Below are 18,061 nucleotides of genomic sequence, written 5' to 3' on the forward strand. Positions count from 1 at the left end.
TTGGAATATGTGTCTGAAGATGTACTGGAGGCAGATACTCTCATGGCATCTAAGAAAATCTAGAAAAGTAGTTCAATTGCCGAGAAATAGAAACCCACAGACCCAATGTAAGCTAATGGACCTAAGATAGATGGATACAACGAGTGGCATGGACATCGAAGGATTTTTATCTATGCTGTATGACTATGAAATTACTCAGCGCAAGATTTCCCCCTTACACCAACTGATATGTCCATTTTGAGCCCAGAAAAAGAAGCTGTTCTTACACATACTGCTACTGTTAGCATCAGTGGTAGGTTTCCAAGACATCACATCTTTGTTCTTCTTAGAGCACATTGTAAGCTACCATAAAAAGGGGGATAGGAGAGGTAAAAAAACTATAATAAAAATAATAATTACGTTTTATTTTTATTGTGCATATTACATGCAAGAAATTCAAAATACAATCACGTGGCAAAATATAACAATTTATTTTCCATTGTTGCATCAAAAGTAGATCAGCTTATTTAAGGCACGATTAATTTTTTATAACGATAAATTCTAATTCAAGCATAGATTTAATTTGTTAAAAAACAGGTAAAAGCAATATTGTCTCATGCACAATTTTCGGCAAGTAAAGGAAATGATGGATTTTTCAATAAGTACATTAGTTAAAAGGTGCCCCTTCTTATTCTGTGTTGATCAGACCATGGATATTAGTACAGATTCCAGCTAAACCACCTTCAGAAACTACTATCAGTGATTATAGAAGATGTCAGAAAGATACTAATGCCCTCCTTCAGGAGAGATGTGGCAGTTTGTTTTTGTAGATAAATGTGTAGGAGATGTAATGCTATTAATTGTTGTATTCCAATTAGCAACCAAATGCAGTTTACAGAAAAAGTCTGGGATCCATTTAGTCATCACTATTCTTGGTTTTCTGCATTGCGAATACAGAATCTTCCTCCATGTCCATAAATTTGGCATTTTAGAACTGCTAGTGCTACATCATATAAGTATCTCTTTAGATATAGGATGGAATCTAAATGCAATTAAATCCATCTGACTCTCTTCAATGGCTGGAGGGATCAATAAGTGCAAAGGGGTATTTCTTACCAACAAAGGCATCTTCCATTGACTGGCATTCAGAAACAATGTGATATTATAAGTGCTTTCTCAGAACTGATATGACAACACAAACAAACATGAAAATATCAGGTTTTTGAAAACTATTTGTGCATAATTACTCGAGATTTCCATGACCAATTTGCCATTATCCAGTTTTACATTTCTCATTTGAAGAGTGCTATCAAAATATCTCCTCCTCATTACTAAAAAAAGTGTCAGAATTGTCACAAGAAAATCCTGAGCATCCCAAAAAGAAAATTCCGCCCTCAAAATCAATTAAAAAAATATATATATTTAAATTCCGAAATTCCGAAATCAATTTGCATTCAAGAGTTTATAGTAATTTGGGGAGTATCCAAATTATAGATTCCAGAAACTACAGTGCCTCCGTTATCGAGTGAATGTTTCATATCAGCTGATATCTATGGAAGTGCCACGAACCAAAGAGATCACAGAGATCAAAACAGTAGGGCACCAGAATTTTTTTGTTAAATTGTCTTATCTGGCCAACTCTCTTCCAGCAGGGAATTGTCGGTGGTTTCACCTACCATGTCTACTTTGACTATGCCAATGACCCAGGATTTGAGATATACTGGATACTAGAAGTTTTACTCTGGAACCACTGGAAAGTTAGGGCACCTATAAAAAATGACTTGGGACTCTTCTTTTCATTCAATCATTAAACGTACTGCCTTCGGTAAGGATGGGTGATGAGGATTTGTTCTAGAGCTCCATTCCTGGTTTGTATTAAGGTAGGCTCTGGCATAAACAAATATGAGCAGAAGGAAAAACTCCAAAGAGGTCGCAATGCTGCTTATCATTTGATGATATTTGTAGGAAACTGTAATTATAGGGTAGTTCATGGCAAAATCCTTCAAAAATGACAGGAAAATTGGAAAATAGGGAAAAATAGCAGAGCAGTCTCGATGGGCAGAATGGCCTAATTTTGCTCCTATGTCTTATGGTTTTATTTTAAGGAAGCCAATTTATTAAACTGCTTTACTAATAATACTCAAAGAGCAAAATATTCAAACCAAAATACAATCACAGATGAGCAAAGGTCTCGTCTCAAAACTGATTTCTGCTAGCTGACATGATGTACTTAGGAATTAAGAGCTTCCTGCACCTATATTTCAGAAGTGAAAATGATATCACATCAAATTAGTTAAAGAGAAATCTGCTGTGGCAGAAATTTGGTTTGATAATTTTAGTAAACTTAGAAATGCAAGGGTATTTGCAAAACTAAAAATAATGCTATGGGGACAAGAAGGAAGATATTTAATCTAGTTTCATATGAGTAGTTTGTACAACATTCATTGTGGTTTGAAAAAAAATCTTGCAGATTTAGTTATCACACTGTTGGCTTCCCTAAGTAGATGATCATGCATTTGACGTTCAAGACAGTCAACCATCATACAATTACTTCAGCCATTCCTGGCAAAAATACTGACTCAGTGTCTGGCTACAGGTAAGGAACAAGAAAAATGGGAAGCATGGGACATATAAACATAATCAACTTTAAAATTAGGAAAAGACTATCATATCTAAAATGTCTACATTTCATTATTTCAGTTAACCTCAAGTATATTTCCCAATCATTCCTTTTTCCAAACATTAAATCATATTTATTTCTTAAATCCATTACAGGTTTTACATCAATATTTCCCTGTAACCCATGGCCCAAGAGTTCTGGCCAAAAATAGCTGAGTTCTACTCTTACTTATTTTTAAATTTGAATTTTGGTTATTTGAATACTTGAGCAAAGTGAAGAATTTCTCTTAACCACCTAAAACTTTGGCTTCTGTTGTCCAACATCTTGTGGTCTGGAAGTCGATACACAACAGCTGGAGAAGATATATTTTGCAAGACCAAGGGGCTAAGGAAATGTTTGTAGTTATTAAAAAGAAACTAAAATGGCAAAAATAATAAGCAGGGTTAGCAGTGCTTTGGTATTCTTGAATAGTGTTGTGCCTTTTACAGAATTCCCTGTTTTTTTTTTCATGTATGAGTAAAATGTCAATTTATTTTAGTGACTGGTAATTTTTAGTTAGTGCCAATCTTTTACCCAAAATGGGAATGCCAAGTATTTGGTCAGGTAACATTTTTGAATGGAGATTCAGTTGGACTTAGTGTAGTATCTGAAACAGGAGCAGCTGCTCCAAAATAAAGGCAGCCCCAAACATCGATAACGAGGTTTTCATCTTGTAACTGAACATTCTTGGTGTTATTTTACTTCACATTCTCGATCACAAGGGCGATCCCTTGGCCACCTCCAATGCAAGCTGAACCCACTGCATATTTACCTTTCCGTCGTCTGAAAGAACAAAAATGGAAAAGACAAAAATGAAATGGAAGCACTCCTCAACTGTTTCTTGGCAACATTGACGATTGTGTTGGAGTTGCTTCCTGCACCCAGGCAGAACAGGGCAACTGAGGATGCAATCTCACCGGCTCGCCATTCTGCACTGAGCCACTTGGACAATAAAAATATATACGTTAGGCTGAAGAGAGACACAAAATGCTGGAGTAACTCAGCAGGACAAGCAGCATCGCTGAAGAAAATTAATGGGTGACGTTTTGGGTCGAAACCCTTCTTCAGACTGATGCCAGGGGTAAGGAAGTGTTGTGGCGGTGCCCAGGGGTTAGGCCACTCCCTGGGTCATTCCCCTCGGCACTGAGTGGACAGGGGGGGTTAGGTCACTCCCTGGGTCATCCCCCTCCGCACTGAGTGGACAGGGCTGTAAGGGGTCTGGTGCTACGGGGTTTACCTGAAGGGGCTAGAGTTTACTCGTGCGGGAGACTGAAGAGAGTGGATGTTCTGATGCTGCATTAAAGTTATTGTTAATCCTTACCTGGCGTCTTGCCCGATTCCTGCTGCGTCCAGACCCACTACAGTGTATAGATAAGGATGTGCAAGGTATGAAAACAGGACAAAGGGAATGGAGATCAAAGAAAATGTAGAATAGATCATTGTTACTTGGGAGAAGCTAACAACAAAGCAGAGATAGGCGGCACGGTAGCGCAGCGGTAGAGTTGCTGCTTTACAGTGAATGCAGCGCCGGAGACTCAGGTTCGATCCTGACTACGGGTGCTGCACTGTAAGGAGTTTGTACGTTCTCCCCGTGACCTGCGTGGGTTTACTCCGAGATCTTCGGTTTCCTCCCACACTCCAAAGACGTACAGGTATGTAGGTTAATTGGCTGGGTAAAATGTAAAAATTGTCCCTAGTGGGTGTAGGATAGTGTTAATGTACGGGGATCACTGGGCGGCACGGACTTGGAGGGCCGAAAAGGCCTGTTTCCGGCTGTATGTATATGATATGAGCCAAAATATCTCCTCCTATGCTGTAAATCAGGAAATAAATTTCCAGACAAAAGGAAGCAAAAAAATCTGAAATATCTTGCCATTGTTTATGCTTATGTATTCCCTTATATTTATCCACTTATGTATTTTTGAATGCCTATTGAAAATACTATAAATAAAAAAAAATTAAAAAAAAAAATATATATCTTAATAAGGTCACGCATCTTTAAAATTGAGATCAAAATCTGTAATGTTTTAAAGGAAAGAAAATATTTGTGGCTTTCTGATATACTTGGCTGAATTTCATTTAATCTGCATCATACCCTTTTTTAAAGAATCCATATTCCTAACTTCCTTTAAGATCCCCCTAAATCCAAAATTTTAACTAAATTCTTCGTCACTACCCTTCACTATCTGTTGTTTTTGGCTTTGTAGTATCCTCAAATACTTTAGGATGCCTGGAGATCTCTTTCCTGTATTAAAACTCCTGTAACCACATGAGCAATTATGTTCCAATCAAGTACGTACAAAATAGGTGCGCACAATTTTAGAGCATTGGACAGGAATCAATAAAAGTAATGTGATTATATTCACAAACAAAAAAATTGCAAGTGCACCATTTACTCTTCTAAAAATATTCATACGATATAAAAGTATAGGAAACATAATAGAGTCAATATGAAGAATGATACTTTACCTTTTCATCAGAATAGCAAATATGGAACAGAATTTCCAAAAATACATCAAATAGCAATCCTTTAGAATCCAGACAAAACCTATATCTTAGAGATCCCTCTCAATTTAAAAATGTTTTATTTTTAAAATAGTCCTTGAGTTTTAAATATTTTTAGTAGCATAGAGAGTTCTTTACCCAACATTCATCATTGGGTCGAGAAATTGGGACAGACCATTCAAGATTCCATTCTCGGTGGTTTATCCTGAGATGTGCATGTTAGCTAAAGGAATCCTCATTCAACAAAGCTATTTACCCCCCATTAAATCTATTGCCACCACATGTTGTTATACACACACAACTTGAACATTTTGGAGCAGAAAGGAAGGAAGCTGGAAAGGTAAGAATACTGATAATAATGTTTATTCTAATTTACGAACATCTGCTGTTATTGAACTGCATTCTTTTTCGGCGATTGAGGCACATCTTGTAATGTGCACACATTCTTGATCTTAGTTTAGTTTTGTCATGTATACTGAGGAACAGTGAAATGTTTTTGTTGCGTGCTAGTCAGTGGAAAGACAATACACGTTTACAATTGATACATGAATACATGTTCTGAATCATAAATAATTATTTCTTGTCCTTTACATTTTTTCTGGGTAAATGAAAATGCACCCCTATGTTACAAGAATCAGAATTTGATGCAATCTCTCATTGGAATAGCTTGCTTTGAATGTAGGAATATAGTTTGTAGAGAACTTGTAGTGGAACAAGTTCAATGCATTCAAGCTGCAAGATCTTGTCAGCTGATCTTTGAATATAGAAATACAAACAGCACCTTCAAATAATTTTTTCAGAGGACAAACATTTAAACAGATAAATGTATTTCTCATACCTGAGCTCATGAACTAGATGTGCTGTTATCCTGCTTCCTGATGCCCCCAATGGGTGTCCTAATGCTATGGCACCTCCATTTACATTGGTAATTTCAGGATCCAATTTTAAAGCTTTCTCCACTGACAAATACTGAGGAGCAAATGCTTCATTTACCTTTTAGAGAAAAGATAATACATAGAAATCAAGAACAGCATAAACATTATTTTGAAATTAAATGATTTGAACAAAATAAAACATTCATCCTGTGTTCATTTATTAAGGCAGTGTGGAAACAGGCCCTTCGGCCCAACTTGCTCACACTTGGACCAACAATGTCCCAGCTACACTAGTCCCACTCGCCTGCACTTGGTCCATATCCCTCCAAACCTGTCCTATCCATGTACCTGTCTGTTTCTTAAACGATGGGATAGTCCCAGGCTCAACTACCTCCTCTGGCAGCTTGTTCCATACACCCACCACCCTTTGTGTGAAACAGTTACCAGTCAAATTCTTATTAAATCTTTTCCCCTTCACCTTGAACCTATGTCCTCTGGTCCTCGATTCCCCTATTCTGGGCAAGAGAATCTGTGCATCTACCCGATCTATTTTTCCTCATGATTTTGTGTACCTCTATAAGATTACCCCTCATTCTCCTGTGCTCCATGGAATAGAGACCCAGCCTGCTCAACCTCTCCCTATAGTTCACACCCTCTAGTCCTGGCAACATCTTCGTAAATCTTTTCTGAACCAATAGACAATAGACAATAGGTGCAGGAGTAGGCCATTCAGCTCTTCGAGCCAGCACCGCCATTCAATGCGATCATGGCTGATCAATCTCAATCAGTACCCCGTTCCTGCCTTCTCCCCATACCCTTTCAAACTTGGCAATATCTTTCCTATAACATGGTGCCCAGAACTGAACACAATATTCTAAATGCAGTCTCACCAACGTCTTATACAACTGCAACATGACCTCCCAACGTCAATACTCAATACTCTGACTGATGAAGGCCAAAGTGCCAAATGCCTTTTTGACCACCTTATCTATCTGTGACTCGACCATCAAGGAACCATGCACCTGTACTCCGAGATCCTTCTGCTCTACAACACTAACCAGATAACCAGAGGCCTACCATTTACTGTGTAGATCCTGCCCTTGCTCGACCCCCCAAAATGCAACACCTCAACCTTCTCTGTATTAAATTCCATCAACCATTCCTCCGCCCACCTGGCCAATCGATCCAGATCCTGCTGCAATCTTTCACAACTATCTTCACTATCTGCAAAACCACTAACTTTTGTATCATCAGCAAACTTGCTGATCTTGCCCTGTATGTTCTCATCCAAATCATTGATGTAGATGACAAACAGTAACGGGCCCAGCACCGAACCCTGAGGCACACCACTAGCCACAGTCCTCCAGTCCGAGAGGCAACCTTCCACCATCACCCTCTGCTTCCTTCCATGGAGCCAATTTACTATCCATTCAGATATCTCTCCTTGGATCAAATGCGATCTAACCTTCCAGAGTAGCCTACCATGCGGAACCTTGTCAAATGTCTTACTGAAATCCATGTATACAACATCTACAGCTCTGCCCTCATCGACCTTTTTGGTCACGTCTTCAAAAAAAAATCAATCAGATTTGTGAGACAGGGCCTCGCACATACAAAACCATGCTGACTGTCCATAATCAGCCCTTGCCCATCGAAATGCCTGTATAACCTATCCCTCAGAAGACTCTCTAGGAACTTTCCAACTACAGATGTTAAGCTCACTGGCCTATAGTTCCCAGCATTTTCCCTGCAGCCCTTCTTGAAAAGAGGCACAACATTTGCCACCCTCCAGTCTTTCGGTACCTCTCTGGTATTTGAGGACGACTCGTAAATTTCCACCAGGGCTCCCGCAATTTACTCTCTAGTTTCCCTGCAATGTCCTCGGATATATCTGATCAGGCCCTGGAGGTGGACAGTGAATTGCTGTGCTAGAATGCCAATTTAGCTCAAACTTCTAAAATGGACAGTTAACTAATGGCAGCAGAACACCATAACTACAATTTGCTTCAATCTTCTTAGTTTAGACATTTGGTAAACAAATTTGTTACTAATCCAGTAACTTTGCTTGAAAAGTAGGCTTTGTGAATTGGACTAGCACCCATTGCTGAACAAAAAAAATTACACATATTGCTGCAGTAACTCAGGGGCCTCAGGCAGCATCAGGAGGACATGGATAGGATGTTTCCACTGGTGGGAGAGTCTAGGACTAGAGGTAATAGCCCCAGAATTAAAGGACGTTCTTTTAGGAAGGAGATGAAGAGAATTTTTTTTAGTCAGAGGGTGGTGAATCTGTGGAATTCTTTGTCACAGAAGGCTGTAGTGGCCAAGTCAGTGAATATATTTAAGGCAGAGATAGATAGATTTTTGATTGGTACAGGTGTGAGAGGTTATGGGGAGAAGGCAGGAGAATGGGGTTAGGAGAGAGAGATAGATCAGCCATGATTGAATGGCGGAGTAGACTTGATGGGCTGAATGGCCTAATTCTACTCCTATCACATGACCTTGGGGGATGTTTTGAGTCAGGACCCTTCTTCAGACTGAAGGGCCCTGATCCGAAACATTGCCTCTCCATGTTCTCTGGGGATGCTGCCTGACCCCGCTGAGTTACTCCAGCACAGTGTGTCATTTTTGTAACCCAGCATCTGCAGTTTCTTTTGTCTACATTCCACTCATTATTGAACACTCTATTGAAATTTGCTGTTCTGACTTATAAGGTAGGTAAAAGCAAACCCAGGGCAAAGTTACCATAAACAAAACTGCAAGGAGTCAGGAACAAGATCAGGAAAATTGCAACATTGATATTACTAGATCATTCAGCCTCCCCAATACACTCCCAACATTCAGGTTGGGCACCAGCTTTGTACAGACCTCTACGAGATCCATGTCCTTTAAGGATAATCCTGCTTTCTCCAGGGCCCCACCAATTGCTGGCACAGGACCTGTCAGCGACAGATAAAAGAGCTATATAAAAAGGGAGCATTTTTAAGATCTTACACTAAATTGTCCTCTATTCTATTTTACAGAAGGATACATGCTCTTCAGCTTAACCTGCTGCAGAGTATCACAGAAGTATTTTCAGATGAAAGAATTATGCATCTTCACCAAAAAATGATTGACCTAGAATACTTAAAATAACAAAATATTATTTGAACAAAGATGTACTGCCCAATATTGGGGTTCTTAGTATTTGTTACTTCATCATAATTTGAAAAATAATTTATAGGCAGGGTCAGTTTCATGTTACATTTATAGGCAGTATGTTTCATGGTATATTTTTTTTCCCTGGTATTCTTTCACATCAGAACATTGATTGATCTGGCAATTGCTTATTATTGACAGACCTAAGTAATGAACATTGGTGCTCCATTAAACTGCCTCAGTAATCAATATTGATATGCTACTAAACTGTACATGAAATCACAATCGACCATTCTCAAACTCTGTCCACCTTTGCCCATTCATCAACAACTGACAACCTCAGCTTTTAGTGCTGGGCATTTTGGAGACCAGTTTAAAAACCAACGACTTTTCTTTGAGACTGGCATTACAGGTTGTCCAAAATGGGATAAGCACTCTGGGGCATTAGTAAACAACATGGGAATTCATAGCAGCACAATAGTTTCATGGGCATCATTAATGGGGCATCACTTGAGAGCAGATTTATGAATGATCCAGTGACACAAGTTCAAATCTCACCATAGCAAATGGCGAATTTAAATTCAATACATTAAATAAATCCATTCTGTTATTATAATCAAGAGCTTGTCAAGACAGCATACATCCTATTTAATGTAACAAATAATGCTCCTATTCAGTTTTTAAGTGTAATACTTAATTATCTGTGCAATATCCCATCACAAATTGAGTTCCCTGTCCATTTACCAACCTGGGATAGCACTTCTTCAAAATGAGTTCCCACAGTTACAATGCAATAGGACTCACCAATTCCCATAATGCTTGGATCACATCCACATACATGATGAGCCACTATTCTGGCCAGTGGCGTCAACTTGTGCTTTTGGACTGCTTCTTCGCTGGCCAATATCACTGCAGCAGCTCCATCGCACACTCCCTGATGGAAATGCATAAAAAAACTCAAATGCAGATTTTGGTCAAATCATGTCACATATACTCAATTCTTCTGGGTAAAATCTCTTTCACTGTTGATACCATGCTGTCACTGTTTTTAAAAAAAAACTCGTATATCCCAATGAAGTACAATATTTAGCAGTATGCAATGATTCAACAAATGCCTCGTAATAAAGAAATGACCGTCCCATGGAAAGATCTTATTTTGATCCCTGTAATGCGGGCTGCAGTAACATTCGAGCAATCCAACCGACCTCAGCTCTCCTGATTCAGGGGAGGATAAATAAAACAGTAGGTAAGAGTAAAATATATTCTCAAGCTCACAGCAATGGGTCACGAGTCAAGAGTGCTTTATTGTCATACTAGATGACCCATGGATGCGTTGGGTCCAAACCTCTCCTGCATTGGTCTAGCATCCTCCCCTCCCCCACTCCAAAAGCGCACAGCAAGATCCCAGGGTACATCCGAGGCTGTGGTGGCTGGGGGCGGGCGCGGGGGGAGAGGAAAGGGGAGAGCACCCTCTCCTACCTCCCTCCCTCCCTCCCCCCCTCCCCTTCCTCCTCTCCATCCCCCTTATCCACCTTCCTCCCCCCTCCCTCCCCTCCACCTCCCTCCCTCCTCCCTCCCTAGGATAGATTTAAACTTTAAAATGTGAATAACTTAAAAAATATAACACCGATTTCAATAAAACGACTTGCTTTACCATTAAAGCGATGACAGTGAGAAAGGTGGGCCTAAAATTGTCAAGCTATCGTGAACCGTTTTGGCTGTAGTTCGATCACAAATAAAAAGACAAACGAGAGTTTTAGTATATAGATATATATATGGATAGGTCCCAGATAGGACAATGAACTTCTTACTTGCAGCAGCACAACAGTACAATATACATTAATGATTTAGATGAAGGAATTAAAAATGACATTAGCAAATTTGCAAATGACACAAAGCTGGGTAACAGTGTGAACTGTGAAGAGGATGCTACGAGGATGGACAGTTTGGGTGAGTGGGCAGATGCACGGCAGATGCAGTGTAATGTGGAGGTTATCCACTTTGGTGGCAAGAACAGGAAGGCAGATTATTATCTGAATGGTGTCAGGTTAGGAAAAGGGGAAGTACAACGAGATCTGGGTGTCCTTGTACATCAGTCACTGAAAGTAAGCATGCAGTTACAGCAGGCAGTGAAGAAAACTAATGGCATGTTGGCCTTCATAATGAGAGAAGTTGAGTACAGGAGCAAAGAGGTCCTTCTGCAGTTGTACAGGGCCCTCGTGAGACCACACCTGGAGTATTGTGTGCAGTTTTGGTCTCTTAATTTGAGGAAGGTAATTCTTGCTATTGAGGCAGTGCAGCGCAGGTTCACGAGGTTAATTCTTGGGATGGCGGGACTGTCAAATGACGATAGAATGGAGCGACTGGGCTTGTATTCCCTGGAAAATAGAAGGGATCTTATAGAAATAGATAAAATTATTAAGGGATTGGACACGCCAGATGCAGGAAACATGTTCCCGATGTTGGGGGAGTCCAGAACCAGGGGCCATAGTTTAAGAATAAGGAGTTGGTCATTTAGAACTGAGATGAGGAAAAACTTTTTCACACAGAGTTGTGAATTTGTGGAATTCTCTGCCTCTGAAGGCAGTGGAGGCCGATTCACAGGGTGTATTCAAAAGAGTGTTAGATAGAGCTCTTAGGGCTAGCAGAATCAAGGGATATGGGTAGAAAGCAGGAACGGGGTACTGATTGTGGAAGATCAGCCATGATCACATTGAATGACAGTGCTGGCTCGAAGGGCCGAATGACCTACACCTATTGTCTACGTACAATGCATTCCGAAAGTATTCAGACTCCTTCACTTTTTCCACATTTTAAGTTATAGCCTTATTTTAAAACACACAATAACCCAGAATGAAGAAGCGAAAACAGGTGTTTAGAAATTTTTGCAAAGTAATTAAAAATAAATAACTGAAATATCACATTTACATAAGTATTCAGTTCCTTTGCTATGACACTCAAAATTGAGCTTAGGTTCATCCTGTTTCCATTGATTATCCTTGAGATGTTTCTACAACTTGATTGGAGTCCACCAGTGGTAAATTAAATTGACTGGACATGATTTGTGAAAGGCACACACCTGTCTATATAAGGTCCCACAGTTGACAGTGCATGTCAGAGCAAAAACCAAGCCATGAAGACGAAGGAATTGTCCGTAGACCGCCGAGATTGTGTCGAGACACAGATCTGGGGAAGGGTATAAAACAATTTCTGCAGCATTGCAGGTCCCGAAGAGCACAGTGGCCTCCGTCATTCTTAAATGGAAGAACTTTGGAACCACCAGTACTCTTCATAGAGCTGGCCGCCCGGCCAAACTGAGCAATCGGGGGAGAAGGGCCTTGGTCAGAGAGGTGACCAAGAACCCGGTGGTCACTCTGACAGAGCTCCTCTGTGAAGATGGGAGAACCTTCCAGAAGGACAACTATATCTGCAGCACTCCACCAATCAGGCCTTTATGGTAGAGTGGGCAGACAGAAGCCACTCCTCAGTAAAAGGCACATGACAGCCCACTTGGAGTTTGCCAAAAGGCACCTAAAGGACTCTCAGACCAGGAGCAACAAGATTCTCTGGTCTGATGAAACCAAGATTGAACTCTTTGGGCTGAATGCCAAGCATCACATCTGGAGGAAACCTTCATCCTCACCTGGCCAATATCATACCTACAGTGAAGCAAGGTGGTGGCAGCATCATGCTGTGGGGATGTTTTTCAGCGGCAGGAACTGGGAGACTAGTCAGGATCAAGGGAAAGATGAACGGAGCAAAGTACAGAGAGATCCTTGATGAAACCCTGCTCCAGAGCGTTCTGGACCTCAGGCTGGGGCAGAGGTTCACCTTCCAACAGGACAACGATCCTAAGCGCACAGCCAAGACAATGCAGGAGTGGCTTCATGACAAGTCTGTGAATGTCCTTGAGTGGCCCAGCCAGAGTCCAGACTTGAACCCGATCGAACATCTCTGGAGGGACCTGAAAATAGCTGTGCATCGACGCTCCCCATCCAACCTGACAGAGCTTGAGAGGATCTGCAGAGACGAATGGGAGAAATGACCCAAATACAAGTGTGGCAAGCTTGTAGCGTCATTCCCAGGAAGACTTGAGGCTGTAATCGCTGCCAAAGGTGCCTGAACAAAGTACTGAGTAAAGGGTCTGAATACTTATGTAAATGTGATATTTCAGTTATTTCTTTTTAATGACTGCAAAATTTTCTAAACACCTATTTTTGATTTTTTATTATGGGGTATTGATGATAAAAAAAAGAATTTAATCCATTTTAAAATAAGGCTGTAACGTAACAAAATGTGGAAAAAGTGAAGGGGTCTGAATACTTTCTGAATGCACTGTATCTATGTAATAGAATATGTAAACATATTACAGATGGGAAGTAATAGATTAACGTGGACGTAAGGGAAGAAGCTCACCACAGGATCAACAGATGGAAGTAGACCACCTTGTTAATGGCTAAATATGTGGAAGGGAACTCTTTTACAGAGGCCAAAACTAGGGACAGTTTGCATTACCCAAGGCAAGTGGCCAGGGAGATGGGTGGAGTTACTTGACAAGGGAACAGAGATTGACAAATGCAAGGAATCACAATGAGCTTGCATGGATGGAGGGAAATCATCTAAACTGGAGAAACAAAGCTATCTGATAGCAAATTTCATCAACCAGATAATTCAGGAGGAAAGCGTTTTGGAACATACCGAAGCATTTGCTGCCGTGACGGTGCCTTTTGCCTTGAACACGGTCGGTAGCTTAGCCATCTGTTCTGCAGTGGTCTGTGGTCTCGGGTGTTCATCTTGTGCTAAAGATTCCTTTCCTCTTTTGATTTTCAGATCAATGGGAGCCATCTCTTCATTGAAGTAACCGGCATCATGAGCTGAATCACATCAACAGCAACACACGTATATTTTAATCACAATAAATGCATACTTGCATCTTCCTACTTGTTTCTCAATCTTTAGTGTTACAGTTTCTGTCCCAATTTCCTCTCTAATAAACAAGAATGGGTGAGAAAACATTTTCAAAAGCAGATTTAAATGTCACTGAAAATGTTGTGCATTAAATCACGAGTTAGAGTGAATCTTAGGGTTTCAGATATTGATATATTTCTTTGAGAGATATTCATCCATTCTTTAAAAATGTTAGAGTTTGTGCTATTTTTTTCCATAGATACATCAACTTCTCCAAAAACAGTCTCCCTTAAGATATTTTCAGCAATTTATACAAAAATACATTAGTTGGACTTTTTCCACAAATTGTTAAGTACCACATGAATTGTTAAATTGCTTTCTCATTCAGGTTTTAATTTTTTTAAACTTGATTTCCAATTAACCAGCTTAAATATTAAAAGAAAAATACAAATATGTGTTGAGGACTGGTTTAACAATCTCCTTGTGTTCTTCAGTTACTTGTAGCGCTATATTTGTAACTAATTCTGAGGGATAAAATATACATGCATTTTGAAAGGCGTTGATTAGGGATAGTCAGCATGGCTCTGTGTGTGGAGATCGTGTCCCACAAATTTGATTGAATTTATTGGAAAAAGTAATCACGAAGGTCGATGAGGGGCAGTAGATGTCGTTTTTACAGACCTCAACAAGACTTTTGATAACATTCTGCATGGTAGACCACTCTGGAAGGTTAGATTACATATGATCTGGGGAGAGCTAGATAATTGAATACAAAATTGGTGTGATAATAGGAAGCAGAGGGTGATGGTGGAAGACTGTTTTTCAGACTGGAACCCCATGACCTCAAAGGGTAAATGATGGGCCCTTTGTTGTCTGTCATTTATATCAATAATTTGGATGAGAATGTACAAGGCATGGACAGTAAGTTTGGACTAGAATAGGTGGTGACATGGACAGTGAAGAAGTTTATTAACAATTACAGTAGGATCTTTATTGTTTTAGCAAGTCAAATCAGGATAGGAATTTCACAGTGAATGGTAGGACTTGCAGAAGTGTTGCATAACAGACAGACTTACAAGTACAAGTATCATCACAGTTAGATAGGGTGGTGAAGAATACTTCTGGCATGTTGGTCTTTATCAGTAAGGGCATTGAGTAGGAGTAGAAGTTGGAAAGTTATGTTGGAGTTCCATAATAGTTGGTGAGGCCACACTTGCAGTATTGTGTTCAGTTTTAGCCATCCTGCTGTAGGGAAGATGCTATTAAGCTAAAAAGAATGCAGAGAAGATTTACGATAATGTTGACAGGACTCAAGGGACTTTGTTATTGGGAAAGGTTAGGCTGGTTAATACTTTATTCCGTGGAGTGTAGGAGACTGAAGGATGACCTAATAGAGATGTATAAACAGTTTACAGTTTAGTTTATTGTCATGTGTACCGAGGTACAGTCAAAAGCTTTTGTTGCAAGCTATCTAGTCAGTGGAAAGCCAATGCATGATTACAATCGAGCCATTTAGTGTATAGATAAATACATGATAAAGGAATAACGTTTAGTGCAAGGTAAAGCCAGCAAAGTCCGATCAAAGATAGTCTGAGGGTCACCAACAAGGTAGATAGTAATTCAGGAATGCTCTCTGGTTGTGGTAGGATGATTCAGTTGCCTGATAACAGCTTGAAGGAACTGTCCCTAAATCTGGCGGTGTGCCTTTTCACACTTCTCTACCCTTTGCCTGATGGGAGAAGAGGGAGTGGCCAGAGGAATTTAAATAAGGTGAACACACACAGCCTTTTTTTCAGGGAAGGGCTATCAAAAAATAGCACAAATAGGTTTAGGTTGAGGGGGGAAAGATTTAATAGGAATCAGAGGGAGGGAATCCAAGTTGGAGGTAGGTATATGGAATAAGCTGCCAGATGAACTGATTGAGGCAGGTAGTGTTTGATGAGGGATATTGAGGAGCTAGTCAGCAAAAAGGAACATACATCACTTTAGGCAGTCAGGGTCAAGCGAATCGCTGGAGTATAGGAATTGTAGAGGCACACGCAAGAGGGGAATCAAGACGACAAAAAACAGCAAGAGATGGATTTGGTAGGCAAGGTGAAGAAAAAACCCAATCGGTAGGGGCATAGAAAAGTGAATGCTGACAGTCTTTTTCCTGTTTACAGTGAGAGGGAACAGATTTTAAAAGGGACCCAAGGGGCCTCCTTCACACAGCAGGTGCTGCTTATATGGACCAAGCTGTCAAGGGAAGGTAGTTGAGGCGGGTACAACAATCACGTTTAAAGGATATTTGGACAGATACATGGATAGGAAAGGTTCAGAAGGATATATATGGGTCAAATACAGGCAAATGAATTCAGCTTAGATGGGCATCATGGTCGGTATTGAGGGGCTATTTGTCTGCTATGTAACACAATAACTCTGTCATTCACTCAAGGTTAGGTGTGTTATTGAGATTCTACTCACTAAGTTCCAATTACAAAATCCGCAGAAAGATATGTTTTAAATACAGTAAAACTTAATGGTATTTGCAGTGAATATCTTTTTGGTTACAGATATTTAATTTCTGACACTTATTTAAAAATCTCCATCTAATTATTACAACATTTAAAAGACATTTGGGCAGGTACAGGGCTTAGATAGATTTGGGCCAAATGCGGACAAGTGGGACAAGTGTAGTTGGGGCATCCTGGCCGGTTTGGACAAGTTGGGCCGAAAAGTCTGTTTCCATGCTGTATGACTCTAATCTAACACTTCTTCCTTCCATACTCTCCAAAGTATGTTCTAATGTGCAGATCCTGTATGTCAAATGCTTACCAGCTTTCCATCTCTGCTGTGACTTCAGTGCATATGCATCACATTCATCCCTGCTTATTTCATACTGTTCAGCAAGATTTTCTGCTGTAATACCCATAGGAGTTTTAATGTGGAAATCAGTCAGTCCTGCCCACAAGGTGTCCTCCATCTGCAACAAAATTCGTTCATGAAGTAGTTTGATCAGATAGAAGGGTAACACCACATATCTATCTCAAAAATGCCTTGGACCTTAGATAGACACAAAAAGCTGGAGCAACTCAGCGGGATAGGCAGCATCTCTAGAGAGAAGGAATTGGTGACGTTTCGGGTGGAGACCCTTCTTCTGAAGCTGAAGCGTCACCCATTCCTTCTTTCCAGAGATGCTGCCTGTCCCACTGAGTTGCTCCAGCTTTTTGAGTCTATCTTCGGTTTAAACCTGCATCTGCAGTTCCTTCCTACACACAATGCTTTAGACCTTGCTGTACAATTTTGTCATTTTCAGTCAACATCAATTAGCAACAGTTTCTTCAGTTGAGCAACCTCAAATAAAAATTTCCAATGTAATGACAATACTTCATTTTCCAAAATCTACAAGGCTTAAGCCAGGAGATGATGAAACACCTTGACTGGTGTATCTTGATATTTATTGCAAGAGAACAGCCTATTTTATACAAGACCCTGACAGCATAGCCCAGTAATTCATCTTCTTCTCTACATGGTATCCACAGAAGTCAACATATTTCCATTTACTCTTGACAGTTGCCCTAGTTTTGGAACGTGCTGTAGCTTCCCAACTCAAATACCACCTCTCTACCAATAACCTGTATGAAACTTTCCAATCCGGATTCCGCTCCAACCACTGTACTGAAACTGCGCTCCTCAAAATCACAAACGACCTTTTCCTCTCCTCCGACGCTGGCAACCTCAACATCCTCATCCTACTTGACCTCAGCGCCGCCTTTGACACCATAAATCACTCCATTCTCCTCACCCGACTTGAAACCTCCTTTAACATCACCGGCACAGCCCTATCCTGGTTCAAATCTTACCTCTCTGACAGGCACCAGTTCATCTCCATTAACAACTGTAAATCCCCCACCGCTCCCCTCCCCCAAGGTGTCCCCCAAGGCTCAGTCCTTGGCCCCCTCCTCTTCATCCTCTACCTGTTCCCCCTTGGTCAATTAATCCGCCGTCATGGTCTCAA

General features: G+C 40.4%; 1 protein-coding gene across 1 annotated transcript in view; it reads right to left on the minus strand.

Moving 5' to 3' along the window:
* Positions 1-414: 414 nt before the first annotated feature.
* LOC144605055 (3-ketoacyl-CoA thiolase, mitochondrial-like) overlaps positions 415-18,061 on the minus strand; it is a 45,017-nt gene continuing 27,370 nt past the window's right edge. Inside the window, 6 exon segments of the mRNA XM_078420137.1 lie at positions 415-3,421; positions 5,982-6,136; positions 8,887-8,957; positions 9,961-10,090; positions 13,855-14,030; positions 16,879-17,026. Coding sequence (XP_078276263.1) covers positions 3,337-3,421; positions 5,982-6,136; positions 8,887-8,957; positions 9,961-10,090; positions 13,855-14,030; positions 16,879-17,026 — 765 coding nt within the window. The 3' untranslated portion in view covers positions 415-3,336.

The sequence above is a fragment of the Rhinoraja longicauda genome, chromosome 1 (genome assembly GCF_053455715.1).
Source record: "Rhinoraja longicauda isolate Sanriku21f chromosome 1, sRhiLon1.1, whole genome shotgun sequence".
NCBI lineage: Eukaryota > Metazoa > Chordata > Chondrichthyes > Rajiformes > Arhynchobatidae > Rhinoraja > Rhinoraja longicauda.